The 16,373-nt window shown below is 58.8% G+C and overlaps 1 protein-coding gene across 3 annotated transcripts in view; it reads right to left on the bottom strand.

Moving 5' to 3' along the window:
* Positions 1–7,735: 7,735 nt before the first annotated feature.
* Positions 7,736–16,373, bottom strand: part of LZTS1 (leucine zipper tumor suppressor 1) — a 45,830-nt gene continuing 37,192 nt past the window's right edge. For 2 of the 3 annotated variants that reach the window (XM_036888939.2, XM_057490585.1), the window contains exons 2-4: positions 15,762–16,239; positions 13,719–14,519; positions 7,736–11,427 (exon numbers count right to left, since the gene is read on the bottom strand). In XM_036888939.2, the coding sequence (XP_036744834.2) occupies positions 10,771–11,427; positions 13,719–14,519; positions 15,762–16,106 (1,803 nt within the window). In that variant the 5' untranslated portion in view covers positions 16,107–16,239 and the 3' untranslated portion in view covers positions 7,736–10,770. Of the gene's footprint in view, positions 11,428–13,718; positions 14,520–15,761; positions 16,366–16,373 lie in introns of those variants that run through there. The other variant, XM_057490553.1, reaches the window with a different exon arrangement.

Below are 16,373 nucleotides of genomic sequence, written 5' to 3'. Positions count from 1 at the left end.
AAAGGAGAACAGCCTTGCAACCCCTTGATTTCAGGGTTCTGGCTTCTACGACTACAAGAGAACAAATTCTGTTGTTTCAGTCATTTGGCTTGTGGCTCTTTAGGCAGCCCTAGGACACTAGCAGACCCCTGAAAGGGAGGTGGTTTCCCTGTCTAACTAAAGAGGAAACAGGCTCCAGGAGCTTCCCCGACTCCCTGGGGCAGAGAGCTGAGTCGTGGGGCTGCTGCTGTCTGCACAGCACGCTGTGACACAGCTTCCCAAGGACCTCATCACCGCGCTGAGGCAGGGGACACCAGCCCTGGTGCCCGCCCCATCATTAAGCCCACAGTAGTTAAGATGCAACCGGGGCCTTGAAACCACATAATGAAATGGAAGGAAGGTTGGATGAGAAGCTAGAGCCCCCCCCCTCCTCCACCCAGGCCCACCTCTGCCCTCCCGGGGCCCTGTGTGTGGCTGGCACAGCCTGGCCCCTAGTTACTCGTGCTTGCCGTCTTCTCAGACGGAAGCTCGGCCCTGAGCAAGGGAACAGCACTGACCCGTGCCCACCTCTCCCCTCTGCTCCGTGAGTGCGGACTGCCGTTGGCTGGCTTTGGTGCAGGGTTAGCACCCTCAAGCAGTTACAGTCTGGAGGAAAGCATAAAGGATGCCATGTTTCAACTCGTCGCAGGCTTGTGAACAGGAGGAGGCAGTGGGTGACTTAATGGGTCAGAATGAAGGCTGCTGGCATCCACGAGTGCTGTTAGGGCCCCACCCACAGCCCAGGCCCGTCACCATAGAACAGCCCCCTCCAAGTTTCTTTTCAGAGGTGTCGGCCGCCAACATTCCAGGGAGTAGAAGCCAGCTTGTTGATGATCCAGGAACCCTCTCCCTCTCTCAGGCTTGGGACCCTGCTAGCGTCCTGTACGGACAGGAGGGAGGTTGCCAGAGGCAATTGTCTGAGAGATGGGCAGATGTTACCCTCCCTCCTGGCTGCCAGCATGGCCTCAGGGGTGCAGACGGGAGCATGACAAGGAGAAGACCCCCAAGTGGGGACCAGGGAAGTGTTGTTGCAGCTGCCACAAGCCATGTGGATGCTCCTGGGTGGTGTCTCAGCCAGGCAGGGCACCCGTGCTCGGGTCACCTTGGCCTTGGTGGGCTGGGGACCTGAAGCCATGTGAACTGTGCTTTTCCCCACAGGGTCTGGAGTTGCCGGCCACCCTACTCTAAGTGCCTCCGAGAGAAAAGAGGGCCAGTTACTGTGCCTGCCCTTTTGGGGACACAAAGCAGGGGATCACTTGCCAGCCTAGTTCTGCCCTGGCCGCATCCCTGGAAGCCGAAGCAGCCTTAGTGATCCACTGGCCTCATTAGGCTGTTGAATGGAGAAGCCTCACCCTCTCAGGCTGCCCTCCCCATTGTCAGCCATTTGCCGCCCGGCCTTTACCCTCTCCTCTGTGCAGAGCACAGTAGCCTGGAAATGGCCGTTTCCTCAGTCATCTACTGCCGGGGCGGCTTCAGGAGGCAGCCCGCGGTAAGAGGTTTGCCGAGCTTCCTCCAGATCACACTGACGTGTGGACAGGGGAACCGGGCCCTTTGCTCCGGGTCAGTGGGGGAAACTGGCGGTGGAGCCCCATGGTAAGTCTGACTGCCCATCCAGAGACCTCTGCCAAGTACTGAGTGCCCGCTGTGGCCGAGGACGGGTGGGCCAGCTCCTGGGGCCACTGCTCAGAGGCTCCCTGAAGCTGACGTCTGGCTCCTGGACAATACACAGAACAACACAACAGGACATGACGTGCCCCCAGACTCCCTTTCCTTGGCAGCCCCTTCCCATGCGGAAGCACCTCCAGCCTCCTCCAGCCCACACGCACACACTTACAGCAACTCACACCCGCATACACCCATGCACACTCACTCACACATACACTCACACATACACATCGCTTTCAAGCCCTAATTTTCAAAAATCTAGAAAGTAGAGAAAAGCTGAAGTGTCTTTTTTTACTGGTTTACCGTATGTGTGTGTGTGTGTGTGTGTGTGTGTGTGTGTGTGTGTGTGTGTGTGTGTGTGTGTGTGTGTGTGTGTGACAGAAGTAAATTAGCTTAATAGGCTTTTGCCTTTTCTGACATAGCTGTGCCGTTTGGGAGTCTGTAATTAGGAAAATAGTCTACCAAGCTAAGATACTGTAAAGATGGTGGTGTGAAATCAAGCCTGGGAACATTCTGCTTTTCTCAGGCTTGGGAAGAAGAGGAGGGAGGTGGTAACCAGATTTTGAGAAACAGGCCTTTGGGCTGGGGGGTTACTCTGGTCTTCCCATGGCTGTGTCTCTCCGTGATGTCAGCTCTTGCTTGGAGCCGGCCTGTTGGTATTGCTGCAGCCCCTCCCGCTTTCTAAGTATAGTACTTTGAGGCCCAGCCAGATGGCAGCCAGAGCCAGCATTTCCCTGGAAAGCATTAGCTTTCACAGGGCAGGGCCGGGAAACTAGTGCAGCGGCTGGCGGGAATGGAGTGCAGGCAAACGTGCTCAGCCCCCTCTCCATGCCTTCTGTCCTGGGCGGGTCTGTTCCCTTGGCTCCCTGTCCTTAACATGAGAGGCTTGAGTGGGTGGCCCTGAGGTTCCTCCCAGGCTGACCTCTTGGGAGGCGGCCCACTCCTTCTAGTCTGTTCCTGGCCAAAGCTGGGGCCAGAGCAGGCCAAACCACAGGCTTGCTTAATTGACTGGAGGCTGGGTGGGCCTGCAGAGGTTGGCCACTGTGAAGAGCAGCAGGGGAGTAAGGCAGGGCTGGCTGGAATCAACCGACCCTGGCTGTTTGACTCACCCCCGTTCCCTTGCTGTCTGTGCCCATGCCCAGCTCTCCCCAGCCTGAGCCGGCCATCTCATCGACCCCATTTTTCTCCAGGTCTGGAAAAGCCTCAGAAACCCCTTCACTTACTCGGGGGTCTCCTCTCCTGAGGTAGCTGCTCTCCTGGGGCAGACGTTCTTCTGGAAGCTCAGCCCAGTGACATGCCTTTCTAAGGGGAGAATTTCAGGACTGTGACGGGAAGGGCCTGCTGGGGCCTCTCTCAGTCTGTGGGAAGGGGGCGAAGAGCAGCTCAGAACACAGCCTTATATGGCTAGTCAGGAACAGTGGGATCCCTGGCTGGGATAAGGGTGAACGGAAGAGGCAGCCCTGGGTCAGAGTGAGCTTGTGCTATGGCTGGGATCAGGCCCCCTCCCTGAGGGCCCAGCCTCCCCGAACCACAGCTTCTTTATTGCAGGGTCTACTGCCAGTGCTGGGATGGGGATGCCCCCCAGTCCCCAGCCCAGCAAATGCCAGCTTCCCTTCTCCTCCGTGCGGGCAGCTTCCCGCACCCCGCACCCCGCCTGCTCTACCGGGCTCACCCTCCTGCCTGAAAGACCCAGTCAAGCAAAGGCAGCTGTAGGCCTGGACCCTCAGGCTGAGTTACACCACCTCACTCTGGGCCATCGCAGCCATGAAGGTGCACTGGGTGATGGATCGTGGCAGGCAAATTGTCCTGTTATTTTTGGTGTGAGGGATTTAATTTGCCTTACCTGTTTACAAAAGCTGTCGTGAGCCTACTTACTGCTCAATTAGCTGTAATTGAAGCAGTGGGGGTGGGGGAGCAGAAGTGGGGGTGCAGTGGGGACCTGCATGTGCATATGGGCACGTGTATGTGTGTGCACGGCACTGCGTGGCAGGGGTCGGGGTGGGGATCCAGGAGCCCAGAGAGGCTGCCCTGGGGAGGTGGTGAGGGGACTCCAGAATTCATATGTGCACGTGTGTGTGTGCGCCTGGCACTGCATGGCAGAGATGGGGGTGGGGAGCTGAGAGTCCAGAGAGGCTGCCCTGGGGAGGTGGTGAGGGGACTCCAGAATTCTAGCCAGCTCCCTTTGGGCATGGGGTTAAGCAGGCTGGCCCCACCACATCCCCTGCAAATCCCTTTTTGTTCCTGCCTTCCCCAGCTGTGCCCTCTTTCCCAGGGGCTCCATCACAAACCAGCCTTCTGGGGTGGAGAGCTGGGTTCGAGGAAAAGCGGGGGCACAGGTGGGATGAGTGAGACAGCTGACCAGATCAAAGTCAGCTGTTACACAAAAGGTGGAGCTTTGCTGGGCTGCAGGAGCTTGGGGCACGCTGGAGTTCATCACAGCTTGAAGCAGTGGCCTGATGGTAACAAATAATAATTATTATAGTAGCAATAAATTATGATAGCAATAAAAATAATAGCAACACGTTAGTTAATACTTATTGGGCATTATCTCATTTAATTGTCCAAACAACCCTCTGAAGCACAGGAGGCTAAGTACCTAATTCATGTCACACAGCCCAGTAGTGCTGGGTTCTGGAGGTGAACTAGGCTAGCACTGATTCTGCAGTCTGAGCACTTGAGCCCTGGCCACACTGCCTCCCACTGAGGCCCCTGTGGCCAGGATTTAGGTAGAACACAGGACTAGGCGGCAGCTTGGGGTGTCCATAAAAGCTGTGACAGGCACCAGGAATGCCTCGGCATTTATTGGGCTTTTACTGATGGTGGAGGTGATGTGTTAGGAAATGTGCTTCACCTGCAGTTAGATTCAGGTTTGCTGAGGTTGGTGTTGGAGCCATGAAGTAAAGAGACTTAAAGCCAGCCAAGGGGGTTGCCCTTTATTCTCAGGTCTTGGGGGAGCCCCTGAAGGTTTTGAGTAGAGGAGAGACATGGACAGAGCCGCGCTGGGGGATAAACCTGAACGTGTGTGTCAGTGGGTCTAGTGGACTGGCACGGGGGCCCAGGAACCTGTGCGTGGGGACCAGCAGCTGTGTGGTCTTGAGAAAGTCCTCTCTGCTCTCTTTTGCCCCTTTGGACTCAGGAGGTGTCCTAAGATATGTCAGGCATCCTGTGATGCTTTTGCTGTCCTCAGCTGCACCAGCAAGTGTAGGAAGCATAGAGGATGGAAGGCGGGACTTTCAGAAGTGGGTTTCACTGCTCTGAAATCTGCTTGGATAGAGGGTGACAGAAAGGCAGGGGTCAGCAGCAGCTCCAAACTGCAAGGAGAGATGGCAGAAAAGAGACACCCTGAGGAACCCAGCTGGATGACCCAGTAGGCAGAATAAACTTGCCCTGAGCCCCAGCAGAGCAGACCCCTCCCACCAAACAAACTAAACATATTATAAATGGATAAATTAATCAAAACTGAACATTTTTCAGTAAAGTTACATAAAAAGATACTGTTTTAACTGCAGGATCCCTATGGGGACTGTGTCATCTTACAGTTTTGCTTTTAGTTTTCACGTGTTGAAAAACAATGTTTACTGCTTCAGTCTTTTCCATGGTCTCCAAGGGAAGTCATGGGCGGAGTTGCTTCCAAGGGACAGGAAGGTGAGGGTGTGGGCTGTGCAGGGTTCCGCAGGGGATGCTTGGGGGCAGTAAGACAACTGAGGTTGGAGCCTCAGGCAAGTCAGCCTGTTAAGGTGTCTGCTGAGGGCCCAGAGGAAGTGAGATTCCAACACAGAGAGCCCAGGGTGCACGGGGCAGGGGCAGCAGGATTTGTGGGGAACGGGTCCACCTCAGGAAGGGACAGTCACTGGCCATTTCCCAAAATGTTGAAATAAGAGGACACTTTGGTTCTCCAGGCTTCCTTGCTCTGTGGGTTCCCCCACCTTTCAGATCAGCACCCTGTGTACTGCTGGCCTGGGACATCCTGTTTATTTCCTTCAGAGCACTTACAATGGAAAATTGTCTGATTGGTTTGTGGACTTCCAGAGCACAGGTGCCCTAAGGAGGAAGGACCCTGGGTGTTTTTGTTCACCTCTGTGTTTCTGGGCTCTAGAACAGGGCTTCCCACAAAGTAGGTGCTTGATACACATTTGTTGAATGAATACATGCACGCACACATGCATGAATGAAATGGTGGTGTCTCGGGCTATGTGACACCTGGGTTGGGGAGAAATTTGGGGCCCCACGACCTTCACCTTCTTCATATAACTCGGGAAGCACCTGCTATGGAGGCTGCTTGTGGATGATGGCGAGCTCGCCTCCTCCTCACAGGCACAGAGCGCCCGCCGCCTGTCTGGGGCGAGGGGACAGCACCCTGGTACTGTGCTCCCCTGGTGCTGGCAAGGCGCAGGCTCCGGCTGCTTGTCCTCGGGAAGGAGGAGCCCTTTTCTCTCTCCTCTCGCTCATCCGACTTGTTTGTTTTTTGTTCTTCCTATTTTGCTTTTTAAAATAGTAAGTAGGTTTTGGAGTTCAAGGAAGGCTCTTGTCCTCATCGGTGCTCCAGAGGAAGTGGGGTGGGGACGAGCCCGTGCGGCCCCTTCGCTGCCCTCCTGCAGCTGGGACGGTCTTTTCCATGGCCCCCTCTTTCCAGGGGCCCTGCTTTCCTCTTGTTCCTAGCCCCTTGGATGGAGAGAGGCTCATTGGACAGGCAGGTGTCGTGATTGCTGAAGGGCGTTTTGGTTACCTATTTTTACACCACATAATAAATCACCCTGAATTTAGTGGCTTAAAAACACTGCCACTTATCTGCCCATGATTCTGAGGTCAGGATTCTGGAAGGACAGAATGCAGGAGCAGCTGGATCCTGGTCCCCCTCTGGGCTGCGCGAGCTGGAGCCCCGCTGGGACAACCTGCTCCATGGGGTCTCCCCAGAAGATGAAAGGGGCTTTGTACATGCCACTCAGGGCCCCCGGGAGTATGGAAGTGGAAGCTGTCAAACTTGGGCTGCCCCTGAGCTTAGGCTGGAACTGGGGGAGCATCAGTCCTGCCGACTTTGATTAAAGGGAGCCCCAGGGCCTGCCCGGACTCCATTAGTGGGGCCATAGTTCAGTGGCATCACCAGTGCAATAGCCTCGCACCCCTGGGCAAGGCCCAGAAGAAAGAACAGGGAGGGTTACCCCAGACTCGACACGCCCCTCTGCCCCGGTGCTGGGGCCTTGCTCACTTCTTGGCTGCCTGGTCTTCCTCAGCTTGCGGATGCGCCCGTGCCCTGGCCCTTCGGCCTCTCTGGCCTCTGGTGCTGCTCCTGTCCCCTCCCAGACAGGCAGGGTTCCTGGGCTGGTGGGACACCTGACCTGGGACTCGGTTCTTGTCTTTCCTCCTGCCGCTCCTGTCCCACTCTTGCAGCCTGCCCCCTTCCGGGGTGCCCTGAGCTTTCCCAGCCCAGAGGCCTTGTCACATCACGTGTCCCGTAGGCCCCTGCCTCATGTTCTCAGTTCTCTCCTTACCCAGCCCTGTGTCTCCTGCCACCAGAGCCTGGGGTCTGAGCCCAGAGCAGTAGGAAATGCTTGTCTAGGTGAACGTGCCGGGCTGGCACCGAGAAGGTAGCACAGATGGCCACTATGGTGACTGCACCTTGCCAGCTGGAAGGCCCTGGCAACAATAGCCACTCTGGTTTCCTGCCAAAGAGACCGTATTCGATGGGCCAGGAGTTGGCTGGTTAAGTGAGCAGCTAGAGGAGTGGCTGGTAGCGCTGGAGGTTGGGGCAGGGGGCACTCTCCTTTGGAGATGACCCTCCCCTTTTGCAGAGGACCATGTCCCCGGGGCTCCCTTCCCCTCCTCAGGGTCAGCCCAGGGCCACTCACAGATCAGGTCACAGGCTGGCCGAGTGGCAGGGGCCTGCTGGAAGCCTAGCTGACGCCAAGGCCCGTGCTTTCCCAGCAGCCCTGCCGCCCTCCTCAAGGCCCCCACCTCCCCTGCTGGTTCTTGTTCCCAGGAGAGGCCCCAGGAGTCGCCACACCATGGGAGGGGAAGGCGTAGCTCGGGTAGACAAAAGTGGCTGTGGAGGGCATGAGAAATGGCATTCTTTATTCATAAATAAAATCATAAAATTACCAGAAATAGTTTACATGGCTAAAAAGGGGCATCAAAAATAAAATAAAATGAAGCTGTCAAAAGCAAAGCAAACCAAAAAAACAAGGAACAACCAAGAGAAAAACAACTATGTACACATTCTACCTAATGCCAGTCCATCCAAAGGCAGCCCCGGCTGGGGCTCCAGCTCTGCCAGCAGATGCAGCTCGAGACAGAGCACACGAGAGGTGAGGGACTGTGGGTTTGGACAGGATGCGGGGCCTCCTGCTGGGGTGGCTTGGCTCAGGAGAACTCTGGGTCTGCAGGGGGAGCCCCCTCCCTCCTGCTGCTCCAAGAGCACCGGCTCGCTTGCCCCTGGGCATCCCTCTCACCCCAAACGTGGCCCAGGCTGGGCTGGGACAAGAGCAGGACCCAGGGGCAGAGGCTCAGCATGCGCGTCTCAGGAGAGGGGCAGCACCCTTACAGCCCAGTGCCCCGGCGGCAGAGCGCACCTGGCAGGAGTTCCCTGAATGAGGACAGCCACGGCGGGTGCCCTGTGAGAGTCTGCTCAGTGTAAGGCCCAGAGGCAGAGTCCCCTCCCTGGTGAGGCGGTGCAGGGTGCTGCCCTGTCTGCAGGTGGCCAGAGCGTTTTCAGGTCAGGCATCCTCTGGGGAGCAGAGTGGGTCAGTCTGATGGAGCGAGCAGGCATGGCGGTGGGAGTGTCAGTGGGAAGGGCAGCAGCTTGTGCTGGACCTGGGCCAGGCCGCTGTTCCAAGGCCAGTGTCACCACCTCCCCAGTCCCTGTGCAGCCTCTGCTCTTCAGAGCCTCCCTCCGGGGAGTCTGGGTTTGGCATGGTCCAGGAATAGTAAGGACGTTTCCCCACAGGAAGGGAAGAGAGCCGCCTGGCAGCAAGGTCACTATGCTACAGGACACCACTGCTTTCCGGTGCCACCGTGGCCGCCCTGGGGTCGTGGCCTGCAGCAGCTCCGAGGGAATCTACAACTTGGCCTGGGGCAGGGGTGCAGGCTGTAGGGCACGGTCATGCTCACACCGAGGTGACCCAGGTTTTGCCCCTCCCCAGGGCTTAGCACCCCCTCTTCTCAGGTGAGAACTCGAGGGCAGAGCGCCGGGGTTTGGGCTGCTCTTTGAGGGTAGGGGTGGTATCTCCAGCCTGGGGAGGAGTCCCACTGGGAAGGACTCAGACAAGGCACAGGCTGGTGGAAATGGAGGGCCGAGGGCTGTGGCACAAGGAATGGGGCATCTTTGACTTGAGGGTATGTGCTCTACCTGGTGAGGGTCCCTTGGCCCAGATTCCAGGGTAAATCTGGCTCATGACTAAGAGACATTCCAGAAAAGCCCTTCTCGGGTGGAGGCAGCAGGGCAGACACAGCACGACCCTGGCACCGAAAGGCAGAGCCCACTGCTGGGAAGGGCCTGCCCTCAGCCCAGGCTGCCAGAGGGCATGTGGCAGACCCTAGGGGGGAGGCGGGGCCACAAGAAGAGAAACAGCCCCCCACTTGCACCTCGGGCACTACCAGGGCTGGCTGCCAGGGAGGCAGAACCGGGCTGGGACATTGGTCTCAGGCTGTGCGGGACTCAGACGTTCTATGTTCTATTTTCTCCCACCTCCATGAACCCGCTCAGCAGGCAGGCACGGGCTCAGGAGCCCAGTGAGGGCTGGCTGTCCTAAGAACAGCAGCTGTGGCTAGAGGCAGAAATAGAACATGCAACAGCCTGGCTGCCTGCTAGATCTGGCTTGCTTCTGAAAAGACAAGGAAAAAAAGATGAAAGAAGAAAAAAAGTAAATTTCTTGAACCAAGCAACTGGGACACTCCGCCGTTTCTCTACTCCCCCAGCTCTGCACATCCTGGAGAGAGAAGCCCAGCCTCCCCCGGGGCGCTGGCCCAGTCCCCATGAGCTGCAGCTCCCTGGATCTTGGATTCTTTATAGCTGGAGGCATGTGGCAGCCCTGGGGCTCACTCTCCTGCCTGGGGCTCTGGCCCATGGGGCCCCTGCAGACCCTGCCAACCTGTAAGGACTCGCTGGAATTGGGCATGGGACCTGAACTGATCTACACGCCCATCACCTCTGCACTGCCTCAGTGGGTGTGGGCTCTTCTGCATGCAGCAAGGGCTTGCCCCTCGGGAAGGAAAGAAGCTCAGAGAAGCTGCTAGCCAACTTGAACCAGATGGGGAAAACCCAACCTGGAGGTCCCCAAGGAAAGAAAAAAGCCCCTGAGGCTCTCCCTGGGACATCTGGAAAGCCACGCCCTCACTGTCAGGGGGCCTCCAATCTTCTCTCCCTGGCACCCGCCCAGGGCCCCATGTCTATGGTCTTAGGAGTGGTCGCTGAGGTCAGAAGCCACCAGCCACCCAGAGACTGCTCACGTCTGGCCAGCAGGGCCCAGCAGGGTGTGGCCAGGAGGACGCAGGTTCTCTCCCCTGCACCCTCTGGGTCCCGCTGAGGCTAGTCACTCTGGGCAGCCCCAGCCATCACCCCCTTCTGTGGTTTGCCCAGATTGGGTTGGGGGGGCTCTGATGCTGCCAAGGCGGACTCTCCACCCCCCACTCAGCCCTGGAACTCCGCGGCCTGAGGAAAGCAGCTCAGGTCAGGACAGGGTCCATTTCCAGGACTTGTGGTCACAAGTGGCTTCTTTCTATTCCCAAGCATCCCAGTGTGCCTGGGGGAGGAAAGGGGCCGAGGGGAGAGGCGGAAAGCAGCTTCTGGGGTGGCCTTGGCCTTCACAGCAGTCGCCCATCATCCCTGGGAGAGGGTCTCTAAGTATTCTGAACACAGGCCAAGGTTTACGGAGCCCTTAGCCAGACGATGGAGGTCCTGGACCCAGTTCTCAGGAAGGCTAGAGGTCTAGCAGGCTCCAGTGATGGGGGGAGCTCTGGGAGGTGGACAGGGGAGGGAAGCCAGGGAGCTGCCCCTCCTGCACGCCCCCCAGGTCGGTGCTGAGCAGGGGCTGTGGAGGGGCTCAGCCCCCCGACTTCCAACACCAGGTCTCTGCTCTCCCGCTCGCGGGCCCCTCAGATCTCGGTGGCTATGATGTCCTCGTAGGGGATGTCGGCCCCCTGCAGGTCCACCTCCAAGGGCTCCGCGGCGCCCTCCCCCCGGGCCAGCTGCTGCAGGGCCTTCTCCAGGCGCTGGTTCCGCTGGAACATGGCCAGGTAGCTCTGCTGCAGCTGCTTCTGGTACTGGATCACCTTCTCCTTCTCCTCCTTCCACACCAGCCTCTCGTGCTGGAAGCCTGAGGACATCTGGTCGTGGCCCTGCCGCTCCTCGTGCAGCTCAGCGCGCAGCCGCTCCAGCTCCCGCTGCAGCACGGGGACGTCCTCTGCGAGGCCGGGCCCCGGGGCCAGCCCGTCCCGCTGCAGGGCGGCCTGGGCCCGCAGAGCCCGCAGCTCGCGCAGCTCCTGCTCCAGCAGGTTCACCTTCTCGCGCAGGAGCTCCGACTCATTCTTCTTGCGCTGCAGCTCGTTCTCGCAGACCTCCAGCTCCAGGCCCTTGGTGCGCAGAGCGCCCTCCAGGTCCCGCGTCCTGAGCTCCGCGCCCTCCAGCCTGCCCCGAGCGTCCTTCAGCTGCGCCTTCAGGCTCAGGATCTCGCTGGCCTTGGCGTTGATCTCCGTCTGGGCCTCCTTGAGCTGCTGCTTCAGGAGAGAGATCTCACCCGACTTCTGGCACACCTGCAGAGGGCAGGCGGGAGAAGAGAGAGTCGAGAGGTGAGAGCTCCTGGCCCACTTCCTGCCACGGTGCCTGCCTGGCCCGGGAAGGCCAAGCCCCTCTGAGGCTCCTCTCCTTGTGCAGCCTGGCTGGGCCTGTCCGCATGCCTGCCTCAGGCCTCATTCAGGGTCTGAATCGCGCGAGCTACTCAGACCCACAGCTGTGCCTTATCCAAATTCAAGGTGTGAACTGATCAATGGTTTAATCTGCCCACTGCTGGTAGTGCCATCATCCAGTTTAACATCAGTGACACCAATATCCGTGTCCATTGCAACACCCATGCTTATGCCCAGACCCTGTGACCTCTCCCTGCACCCACTCAGCTCTCCTCCCCCTCCTGGGTGAAGGCTCTCTCCACACACTCCTGGCTGCTCCTCAGCGTCTGGCTCACTGATTGCACCAGCTGGTGTTTTGTCTGCCTGGTGACGAGCGAGTGTGTGCTCCCTGCATCCACTCCCGGGCCCTGTCACCAAAGGCACTCACTCAGAACCATGGTCCCCAGGTCTTGGCTGTTTGGAGTTGTGGGTGGCTCAAAAGAAGACCAAGGCCCATCACAGCGTTTCCTGCTGTCCTGTGGGAAAGCTGGCCAGAATGAAGCCAGGCCTGGGCCTCGACTGAATAGGGCCTGGGAAAATGAGACCCGGAGGCACCCTCCCTGGTCCCCTCCTCTCCCTCTAGCACCTCTGGGCTCGCCTATGAACGCTGCTCAGCCCCTCCCGCAGGGCACGGTTAGGATTTCCCAAAGCTAAGCCTGTGTCTGTGTCACGGAGTCACGACTGGAGCCCAGGGCTGGCTTTGAGTCCTGGCCCTGCCCCCGGGGCCCACGTGGGCCTGGCTGCATTTGCAGAGTAGCAGCGTGGGGTGGGGATTCAAAATGTAAACTCTGCTGCCAAACTGTTAGGCTCAAATCCCGGCTCTTACACTTACCGTGGGGTGACCTGGGCAGGCCCTTTAACTAGCTGTTCGCTGTTATAACTTCTCTGTGCCTTAGTCCCTGTCCGCTGAGGGTTAGTAACCATACGTGCTTCAGAGAGGTGTGAAGACCTGATGGAAGAACCTAGAGCCCAGCCCTTAATAAACAGGCAACAAATTATTGTTATTCTCATGGATATGTTGTAGTATATTTATGTGTTATTATAAACATTTATTTTATTTTTTGTTTTAATATACAGCCTGACTGGCAGCCTGAGACATGGTCACAGAGGAGTCTTGCTTAGTTCTGACTGGACAAACAAGGAGGGGTACCTAATGCCAGCACCTATTTACATCTCTGTAGGATGCCCAGAGGCTCCCAGCCCTGGAGGAGAAACAGGGCAGCGGTGCGGGCTGCCGTGCCCCTACAGATGCGAAGGGCGACTGGCCGCATCCCTTCCCCTTCAGGAGCCGCACCCACGTGACGACTCCTTTCTCACCTGTACAGTCCTGGAGAGGGAGCCCTTCCCTCTGCTCCTGACAGCGCCGTCACCCCCGGCTCCAGGATGCGCGCAGGAAGCTCCCGTGCACGCACACGGCGGGGGCGTCGCCCCCACCTGGGTGACGCCGGTCGAACAGGGCACAGGAACCCCTTGACCCCTTCCCGGCTCACCATGCCTACCCCAGCACCACCTCTGGGGCCTCTCAGGTGAGAAAAGCTACTTTCCAGCAAGTAGCACATGGGAGTGAGGCTGGTTCTCAAGCAAGGCCGGGTCCAGAGCCCCCTCCCCAGGGGTGTCGGCGTGTGTGAGCCCTTTTCTTCGTCTCCCACATTTCCATCTCAGCCCCACAAACAGAAGCCCCCCGACACTTCTGTGAGGAGTGGCCCACTCAGCCCCCGAAATCTGTCACCCATGGAGTCACTCCTACTAGCGGTGGTGTCCCTTCCCTCAAAAGTGACAGGCTGATTCTGGACCCTCAGGCAGGCCCCTGGGCCACCACGACCTCCGGGGTGGCTTACGCATCCCTTGAGCCTCCTGTGAGCGAAGAAGTGGGCTGGCCCTGTGATAGGCCAGCCAGGCCTGGTTCTCTGGGTTCCAGATTCCAGCCAGCAACGTGGCTGGTGAATTCAATTCTGGGGGCCGCACACTGAGGTGGGGAGGCAGCAGGAAGCCCAGACTGGGTGCGCCCCAACAGGGCTTACCAGGGAGACCCCTCCCGAGGCCCCAGAGCTGGCACGCTGGCCCAGCTCCTGGTGCAGTGTGTGGACCGGACCTGGAGGAGGAGAGGGACACCAGGGCCACACGCCTGAGCCCACACCCACCCACACCACCAGCCTTACCTCCCACTGGGTCTCCTCCAGTGCAGGGGCAAAACTGGTCTTTTCCTTCTCGTAGGACCTGAGCTTGGTCTCCAGCAGGTCCTGCTCCTTCATGAGGCTCTCAAGCTCCTGCCGGAGCTGCCGCTTCTCCTGCTGGAGCTGCAGCACCTGGAGGTGCAGCAGCTGCTGGGGGCGCGGGCCCTTTTGCGAGGCCGGCTTCAGCTTGCCGCCGCCCTTGAGCTCCGGGCCGCCCGGCTCCTCCTTGCCGCGCCACGGCCCCTCGTGGGCCTGGCTGGGGGGCAGCTCCTTCTCCTCGAAGCTGCGCTGCAGCTTCTGCAGCTCGCCCTCCCTCGCCAGCAGCTGCTGCTCCAGCTCCTGGATGGAGCACTCGTCCGTGGAGATCGGGGAGCGGACGCACGAGGGGCCTTTGTCCGCCTGGCTGGAGTGGGCCAGCTTGCTGCCCCCGTCCGAGAAGGACAGGGCCTTCAGGCTCATCATGTTGCTGTCCTGGGGGATGAGGCCCTGGGTGATGTTGTGGGCGGAGCCCCCGAAACGGCTGGTGGGCCCCATGGGTGTGACCAGCGGGTCGAGCTGGTAGCTGCTGGTGGTGCTGTGCGTGGGCAGGCTGGACATGGAGTTCCGGCCGGAGTCCGACAGGGCCCCAGAGCACAGGCTGGGCTTCAGCTCCTGCTCCCTGGGCTTGTCTGGCGGGGCGGGGTGCAGCTGGCGGCCGGCACTCTCCGGAGAGGAGTGGAGGATGGCTCCTGAGCGCGGCAGCACCGGCTTGAATGCCGTGGGCCTCGCCGCCCCCTTCTCTGAGCCCTGAGGAGGAAGATGACCACACTCACCCCATGTCCCTGTCCGCATTCCCCCCATCCTGCCCTCCCTCACCCAGGCAGTCAGGTAGCCTTGTGTTGCCCTTCTTGGTTGGTAGCCATAGGTGAATGTGCTGGATCCCTAGTAAGGAGGAGAAATTCCCCTGTGCTGGGGGATGTCCTTAATGATCGTGAGGCCCTTTGTGTTATGAACTGCCCTGCAGTCAACAGGCAGTCCCAGTTCTCCTAAGATGATGAACTGTGATTTTAGGTGCATGGGCTGCGATTCCTGGGCCAGGGCTCTGCTCTGGGTCTGCACGTCATCACCGAGGACGTGAGGCTGGATGCGTGTGCCCCTGAAGAAGCCTACCCCTCTTCTCCTGCTCTGTCCTTGCAGTCAGCCAGGAGCAAGAACACTCACCATGGCCTCCTCCAAGGGTTGGGAGGATCCCTTGAAATGAGAATCCTTTTCTCAAAATTGCCATTTTTATTGGTAGAGGACTTTGCGACTTACAAGCCATTTCACTTGGAAGCTTAAAGCTCTAAGCAGACATACAGAGGCCACTTCCTACTCTATCAAAGTCATGGATGCATTTCCCTGGCAGGGCAGGGGACTGGATATGAAATTGTTTCCGGTGTCCCCCGGCGGGACACCTGAGAGCTTGGGCTGGCACACGGCTGCGTTCCTGAGTACGCAGGACTCTTACACCCTCCCCTCTGCTAAATTAAGGAGGGCAACCAACTCAAAGCCCCTGTCAAGCCAAAGTTGCCTCCACGCCCGGCCTGAGCGAGGGGCTGCCGCACCACCAGGCCCGTATGTGAGGCGAAGCCCACCTCCAAGCCTCTGCCAGTGAAGGAAGCTGCCAGCTCTCTCCCAATGGGCTCCCCTGTGCTCTTCCAGACGGTAATAGAGCTCCCTCTCCTTCCCATGCACCTGAAGTGCTGCCGGTCCTGCTCTGACCATCCAGTTACATCCCAGGAGGGTTCTGAAAGGCTTCAATTTCCTCTTTGCTCTTTGCTTAAGGGCTTGTCCAGCACGTGTGGATTAGGGAGTGGTGGATGCATCCATTTCCTCCTCTAACCTTTGACCTCTGTGGAGTGGCTGGTTGCTTCCACCCCCACCACTGCTGCTCTGGCTTCTTGGAGATCTAAAGTTTAGATCACATCACATGCCTCCCACGCTCTGCAGCCCCGTTTTGCTCCTCCTGCCTTTCCAACCCACCCGCTCTTGCCTGAGACCCCTGCTTACCATTTCTAGCTGATTGGAGAAGGGCATGAGCTTGGGTGGGGTGGGCGGGCCAAAGTCCACCCCCGCTGGGCTCCCTATGTCCCCGCTGGACAGTGCAGTGTAGTCTGGATGGTGGGAGCCCCGGGCCTTCTGGCTGACCTTGATGTAGAAGAAGTCTTCACTCTTTCCCATTTTGGAGCTGGACTTGCCACGACCCGAGTCCTGGGAGAAGCCGAACCTCAGCAGCCCGTCTGAATACCGATTGAGCTTCTTGAGGTGGGAGGACTTGCGCAGCTTGTACTGCGAAGCCCGGCAGTGCTTGCTGTGGAAGCTGTGGCCCGAGATGAGGCTGCTGACACTGCCCATGGTGGCTCGGGGCCGAGGGCGGGCAGGGCGGAGCGGGAGGGAGGTGCGGCTGCTGTGGCAAGGGACGGTCCTGGCTCCTCGAAGAGACTGCGGTCATAGCAAGAGCCTCAGCGTGCCCACGAGAGCCGCAGACCTGTGGGGACACGAGGCCGGTACGTCAGCCTGGGGCTGTCATTGCTGACCGTTCCAGGTGTGCCTTAGGGGGGATGTTCCGACTCCTGGGTCTGGGCATTAGGGGCGCCTGTTTCCCTGACAGCTCAGCCTTAC

The sequence above is a fragment of the Manis pentadactyla genome, chromosome 1 (assembly GCF_030020395.1).
Source record: "Manis pentadactyla isolate mManPen7 chromosome 1, mManPen7.hap1, whole genome shotgun sequence".
Lineage (NCBI taxonomy): Eukaryota > Metazoa > Chordata > Mammalia > Pholidota > Manidae > Manis > Manis pentadactyla.
The sequence above is the reverse complement of the archived record's forward strand: the minus strand, read 5'-3'. Positions and strand labels throughout refer to the sequence as shown.